Source organism: Sycon ciliatum, chromosome 1, assembly GCF_964019385.1.
Source record: "Sycon ciliatum chromosome 1, ocSycCili1.1, whole genome shotgun sequence".
NCBI lineage: Eukaryota > Metazoa > Porifera > Calcarea > Leucosolenida > Sycettidae > Sycon > Sycon ciliatum.
In genome coordinates, this window is record NC_088643.1 from 11,607,503 (window position 1) to 11,614,924 (window position 7,422).

Below are 7,422 nucleotides of genomic sequence, written 5' to 3' on the forward strand. Positions count from 1 at the left end.
TCCAGAGAAAGAAAGCAAGTCATCACCAGACAAAACATCAACAACAGACAGCGCCTTCTGTATATTCACCCGTTCCTGAAGCAATTGGTAACTCCAGTACATTGCTATGTCTGCACCACAACCTCTACAGTCATCAACTTCTTTCACAAAGTCAAGAAAATGCTTGCACATTCGCTGTTGGTACATGTGTTGCTTGTCTTCTGGGCATTGGTAACGACCAAACTCGGCGATAAATGGTTGTAACGAGTAGCGATCCGAACATGAATTGTAATCCAGGAAACAAATCTTGATCAAAGGATCAAAACGTACAAGATGAACCACACTGGCATCAGTTGCAGGCAAACCCACCATCACACAAGCACAGCCAGATGAGAACGAGGAGCGTAGTTGAGACAGAGCATGGAATGATTCCTTGTCATCCTGTTGTAATGTGTTGTATGCTAATGTCAACAGCTTCAGGATTCGATGATTCGGTTTCAGACCATCGTCGTTGAACACATCAAGACCAATCTTCTTGAACACCGCCAGCAACATGGTTGGAGTTAATCGACCACCTTGTAGAAGACCAGCTGTAATGCGTACGGCAAGTGGGACATTTCCACAATGATCCACTAATCTCTGTGCATCTTCAATGCTCACACTACCTTCAACACATAGACCATGGAGAAGACCAACAGCACAAACCTTTGTCAGACCAACAAGACGGTGTTGTTGTAGTTTAAACTGGGCAGCGTGTAGGTCAAAGTATACACGACTTGTCAGTAGGACATGGACATGGGGTTGTAGTCGAAGTAGTTGCTCCACGACATCTTGTAGTTGGAGATCTTTATCAGCACCAGCCTGGATAGCATCCTCGGCATTGTCTAGGATATATAACATGTGGTGTTTGCCACCATCATCATCAATGCCATCAGTTGATTTCGTTGTCTTGCCAGTAGTTTCAGATGAAGCTGGGCTTGTTTCGAGTCGGTTTTGAATCATTGCCTGGACAGCGTCAACACCAGCTACACCGCGTAAGTCAAAGAACTCCACACGACAACCAGCATTGCGACATGCATGTCCCACAGCAATGGCTACGGACGTCTTACCAAAACCAGCTGGTGCCACAAGACTCTGCACACGTGTAGGTGATGACTTGGACTTTGTTGTGAGAATGTTGTGACTGATCTCTGTAACAATGTCATCCCTGCCAGTGAAATGTCGGTCTTTGTCCGGTAGAGATGACTGGCTTGAAGTTGTTGATCTTGTTGAATCCTGTGTTGTAGTCAATGTTGTATTGGATGTTGCACCCGTTTTAGTTACATTGGCGGTTGTTTCAGCTGATGCTGGTTGTTTGAAGATTGGCTCACATCTGTTGGACGTCCGTTGTTGGTCTGCCTGACAAGCTCCCACTGTGTGCTGCAATGGCTGCGTTTTCTGTTTGCCAACTGTTGTCATGGTGATACCTACCAAGGAGACAGAAAGTATGAATAAACCTATTGTAAGTTTTAAATCTTTTTCAAAAGGGATGTATGACCTACTTCCTTTGTTAAGCGAAACTTTGTTGCATTTTTTTACAGTTCCGTCAAAAGTATTCAATGGCTACAACACAGTTTGCAGAGGGGAGAACAGAGCAGCATACGAGAAATAGTAGTTTATAGATGTCACACAGTTTGTTTCGAAGTGGTCCAACTTCTCTCATCATCTGAATTCGATCACAACTCATTCCCTGCATTGAGTCTGCTTCCTCGCTGACTCCCGTCTGCAGTGCTGACACACTGACAGCTCATGCTCTGTAAACATTAAAATATGCCGAGAAAATATTTGATCGTACTTCTTTGCTTGAATTGTGAACATGACGATTTGCACGGTGCCGCTGTCGGCAGTTTTTCTCTCCGCCGCTCTCCAGAATCCCATGGAAGATGCCATAGCGGCACAACCAAAACTTAATGTTTTTCATCTTTGCATTGGGGTTCTTCTGCCAGCACGCTTCCAAAGCCTGCAGAACTTCTGAGCTCCTTTTCTGGTTTCATTCACCATCGGTGACACATCGGTCTGCAGGCTGTGCAAGAACGCCAAGGCGTCCGCGTTGAGATCGGGGTTTTGTCCAGCCTGAACAAAAACCTGAATGTCAAATCCTTTCGCTTTCCCCTGTCCTGCAAACACACGCCCATTGATTTTTGTTGTGTGCGGACACATACCATCGTGCTGGTACAGCAGTGGCTGGCCGGCTCCTGGGCACTTCTTCGAGCCACGCGGCTTTTCCAACTTCCATTTCCCAGACCCAACATTTCCACATGGTTGGACGCATACAGTCAGACCTCGCATAACCGCACACATCCGTTTTCCACAAAAAAATCCGATAGGCGAGGGAACGGGATAATCGAACACACATACTGTATGTATGCATGGCATATGCTGTAAATCGGTAACTAACAATAATTATTTTCTTCCGGATGGCAGGGATCTGGATAAAAGAGGACAGGATAAGCGAGGTCTGACTGTACCAGCATCACTGGTTGTGTATGCTGCATCCTCGTGAAACCACCACATTTTCTGTTGCATGCTTGTCATGCATCATGTAGAACCACTTCTCGCCTCCACGTGTCCCGTTTTTCAGGTCGGAGAATTTCATGGTCTGCTCATTCAATTGGGAGAGGACAAATTTCATGCGCTTTATTTTATGCTCGGTTGTCAAATCCGGCTTGATGTATCGTCGCCGTCTCCGCATCTGAAGCGCCTTGCACCTAGTTCAAACAGTCACAGGTGAGACATTTACTCCTTCTCTTACCAGCTTGATGGCTAGTCGATTCAACGACAATCGAGCCCTGTTCTGATTGTTTAGAACAACCAGCTTTTGTGCGATTTCAGTGGTGAACCTTTGACCGGCTCCTCGGCCACACTGGGTGCGTTCGATTACAGCCATTAATTGATTCATGAATGGAATCTTGTCGTTGGATTTCATGTCATGTAGCCCTGGAATCAGTTTGGAATCCATTTACCCTAACATGGGGTGATGTGAATAGCCAGGGACGTTTCATGAATGGATTCAACATCGTTTCGCGGTCATAATCGAACGCACTCACTCCTTCCGCTTGCGTGAACAGTTGAGTCCTGACACTGGAGCGGAACTGGATACTTGCTCATGGTAGATCTACTTTGAAGTACAACTTGAGTTGTTTGTGCACAAATTTTACCTTGAGATTTAGAGAACTTGGAAAGTCTGAGAAGAGCTACGCGAACAGCTTCTTGATCTTTGTCAGCGGTCTACCTGCCGTGAATTCTGCGGCATGAAGAGTGAAGTCCTTTTGATTTGGGATCTTCATGTCTTTCCGTCTTGTGCGCACAATAACTGGTGTTGTTGGCGGTGATACCGGTATAATTTTCAGTATTGTTCTTGACAGGCATTTTTGCAATCTCCCTGGGCCAAGGAGCTCACAGGAATGGTTTTTGTAAGGCTCTGTTTCTCATTTCTCACTTCGGTGTTGTGCGCTAGTGGGTGTTTTCTGGTGACATCCTGTCAGGACAGGGCTATACTTCTTAAATTTCTCCAAAGGACTCCACGCATATCGGAGGTTCTAAGCCTATCAGAGTAATGGCCGTCACCATGGCTACCCTATCTGGGGGGGGGGGGGGATAGATCACTGACATGTGTGTCTAATGCCTATAGGAAGATCATAAACAGAACACTAAAACGCTCTCCGAGTTAAAAAAAAACCCTATTAAGAAGTTTTGCTTAACTGAACGGAGAAAGTAAGTTAAAAAATCATAGTACTGGTAGTGTTCTCAGACTGTTCTGTGCACGGAGCAATGAGAGAGGGATAAGTTCACGTTCAAAAATAACACCCCGGTTGCAGCTATTACAAACAAGAATACTGGGCTTATCTCCTACCAGTGGTTGTACTAGAACTCTATGACTAGTAACAAAGTCATGTTCCACTGATAGAGGATTTTCCACATTGGTGTTGATGACCATCTTGACTTAGTGAGATCTTTTGGAGGTCATTGAATAATGGCTTGTAGCCTTGGGCTTAGTATTTCCATGGAAATGTTCAAATTTAACTCTGCCGCCAAAGTACTTTGCAATCTTCTCTCTCTCCAAGAACTACTGTACTGAGTCTCAGTTGAACATTTTGTCTGAAAAGTGGTATTCTCTGGAATGCTGCACTATAGCTGCTGCCGGCGTAGCAATTAGACCAACTGACTCCGACTAAAGCAATGTTTGCGATTTCGAAGTAAACTGCAGAACTTTAGAAAAACAAAACTCATCAGCAGCTACGATGCAAAGCAATAATAGGAACTTCAAACGAAAAATCATATTCGAAAGTTTCGCATGAAACGCTATTTTTTGTGAACCGGGAAGGTTTCAGAAACGACCTGCGAAAGTTTGAAACATAAATTCCAAGGCAATCCAAAGGCAATGCCGCTAGGGGTTACCGGGTGTTAGCGGCCGTCGTGAGTTCCCTTCGGGAACGGACACGATAAATTACTTTTTCTTCATCTAAACCAAAGTAAAAGTTATGATTGAAGTTTGGAAAATGAACGCCTGAGCGGTCACAGAAAGTAATTCAAGTATGAATGGGGACGGTGTGGTTTCCGTCCAGCACTGCACTATTTGGTGCATAGATGCGCGTGCGAACTGAAGTGCATGGAGGTACAGGATGTGCACATGCATGGCGCCGTGTGCATGCATGTGCTGCACGTCATGCATGTCGGGTGTGCCTGCTTGCACAACTCACATGCTTTCACCGTCACAGCTTTTACAGTGAGTGCGCAATTCACTCGATTTTTTTACGTCCAACATCGGGAAATCGCTGTGGGCTGGCTTCGGTGATAATTTTCCTTCTACTGCGATACAGTGCGAGGCTAAATGTTCTGGAATCCTCTTGTTTTAGACTAATTCGAGGCTGCCGAACACGGAAATTGGGTGTACCTCCCGGGGCCGACAATGAATCTGGTTGAGATCAGTACTTCGCTATGCCTCTGTGCAAACCACGGCTACTCCTTTTTTGTTCAAGCATGGCATGTGTGGCATCAATGGAAAGGCGATGACCTCAGCTACCTAAAATAGCATCGACAAGGGAGTACTGGCCACGGGATCAGATAGAAGCGGGCGGGCTCGAGGTCAGGCCAAAGAGCTTTCACGCGGACCCCATTGTAAATGTACACGCAAGTTGTGACTGCAGTTTTCACCTGACCCAGGCTGGAACTGAACTCCCTAGCAATAATCTAGTGACCCATGACAGTACTTCACGCCGGTAGCACCTGCATTTCTTGTAGATCTATACAGTGCTCATGTACTCAAGGTTTGGAGACTCCACTGTAGCCAATACTTGAATCCATACATCCTGTACACACACCGTGTACACACTCTCTCTCTAATGGTCTCTAGGCTACACTGCAATTGATAATTATACATAAGCTCAAATTTTCGGTCAAGGCCCATCATCAGGAATTCCTGATGATGGGCCTTGACCGAAAATTTGAGCTAATGTATATCTGTCCCTGCGGGAATTTGCGGAAAAAGTCATCGAAAACTTGCGCAAGAAATTGCGGCAGAAAACAACAAAAAATGCGGCGAAAAGTGCGGAAAGATGCGGAACTTGCCAGGAACTCGCGGAATTATTGGCAGGAAATTGCGGATTTGGGCCAAATCACGAAATTTGTTGCATCATTAGAATCGCTTTTTGCGTACTGTGCAAATAATCCACGTACAGGATCATAGAAAGCACTTTATACTGCGTGAAAAGTGCAGAAAAATGTAAAAAGAAGTGCAGAAAAAACAAAAAAATTGCGGGAAATCGGGGACTTTTCACAAATTTGCGGGTTTTGGCCAAAATCGCGAAATTTGTTGCATCCGTGGAATCGCGATTTCCTGGAGGGACAGGTATATCAATTGCAGTGTAGCCTAGAGACCGTTAGAGAGAGTGTGTACAAGGTGTGTGTACAGGATGTATGGATTCAGTGCTCATGTAGATCTGCTTATACATGTAGATCTGCTGAACCCACTGCATTCCCAGGGTCAGCTCTCAATACGATGGATGTGAATGCATAAACTAATTGATCTCTGTAAGCACTTCTCACTGCAAACAAGTAAGTACTGGCAGTGCTGCTCAATGAAATCCAGTCGCGTCACTCAAGTTTGTGCCTTGCACCATTTTGCAGCCCAATGTTTGCAGGTCTAGGGCTGCGCAACGCCCAGCGTGTACTTGAGTGATACTGTGACTGGAATTCATTCCAGCGCGTACTTGAGTGATGCTGTGACTGGATTTCATTGAACAGAACTGTAAAAGACATGTAGTTACACGAATGTTCAACGAGCCCCCCCCCCCCCCCCCAACCCATCTTCCTACGCCACTGTAAAGTGTAATGATCAATGTGAACACTTACCGGAGGACGAGCCACGTGTTGACTCATCATCTGCCGACATTGGCTTCGTGGGACGGGCAGTTTTCCGACTGGCAGTTGCATCGCGTCGCTTCGCCATGGTACTGGCAACATGTTCAGCTACATGAGGCTGGCTGTGCTGAATGAGCCTCAGGAACGAATCCACCTGTTCCTCCGTTTTCGTTAGCATCAACCTCACCACGTACTTCGTCAGATCAGACTTCACGTTCTCCTTGCTAGAGGCAGTTTTATATTCATCAACGTCCAGCACATCATTCTCCAGCAAGAGTTCCAAGATCACGGATACATCTAGATTAGAAAGTAGGAAGGCTATGTTATAGCGCACCCTGTCTGCCATTGTTCACACTCCTGCCTGTCCGCGTGACCACAGTTCACTCGCACTGCGGACTGATCACGATCGACATCGATTTACTGCATACTGTGACTTCTAAGTTAGGATCAAGGAGTTGTGTTTTTCAAGGAATAGTACAAGCCGTTAATCAGTTGTGGCTCATTTACAGAGCGAATTTCATGAAGGCCAACAACTCTTCGAAAATCACGCTTGAAATGTTCAGCATCAGCTCGATCGCCTGGGCTCTTCGCTATCACTGTACTGTTGTATCAGTATCAGCACTAAGAGAATGGTAAAAATTAAAAATAGTCGGAAGGAGATGACTACGTCGACGCGGTCGGTGCAGCCATGTAGACCCAGGTGCTCGAAGTCCGTACACTTTTACAGTGTGTGTTTGCCGAGCTGAAACTCACGCTAGCAATGATCACTTGCCAGAATCCTGCTCGTGGATGGAAGGTATCTTGTCCAAGTTTGTTCTGAGGCCAGGCTCGATTGAACCAGGCCATCTTTCGATCCGATCTGTTTCTCTGGAGTTCGCTCATTTTTCATATCAAATTTTGGTGTCGCAGAGGGTACTCTAAGTCCGTACTGATCAGAGGTGACTCGAAATACACACATATTTCTGCTAATTGCTAACTTGCAATCCCTTGGTTACGACGAAAGTACCGAAGGGATATGTTTGGCATGTGCCTCCACCAGTATTT

General features: G+C 45.7%; 1 protein-coding gene across 1 annotated transcript in view; it reads right to left on the reverse strand.

The window, feature by feature from the left end:
- LOC135813347 (uncharacterized) overlaps positions 1-6,958 on the reverse strand; it is an 11,518-nt gene extending 4,560 nt beyond the window's left edge. The window contains exons 1-2 of the mRNA XM_065326449.1: positions 6,370-6,958; positions 1-1,445 (exon numbers count right to left, since the gene is read on the reverse strand). The exon at positions 1-1,445 is cut by the window's left edge and continues 1,086 nt beyond it. Coding sequence (XP_065182521.1) covers positions 1-1,445; positions 6,370-6,724 — 1,800 coding nt within the window. The 5' untranslated portion in view covers positions 6,725-6,958. The remainder of the gene's footprint in view (positions 1,446-6,369) is intronic.
- Positions 6,959-7,422: the final 464 nt, after the last annotated feature.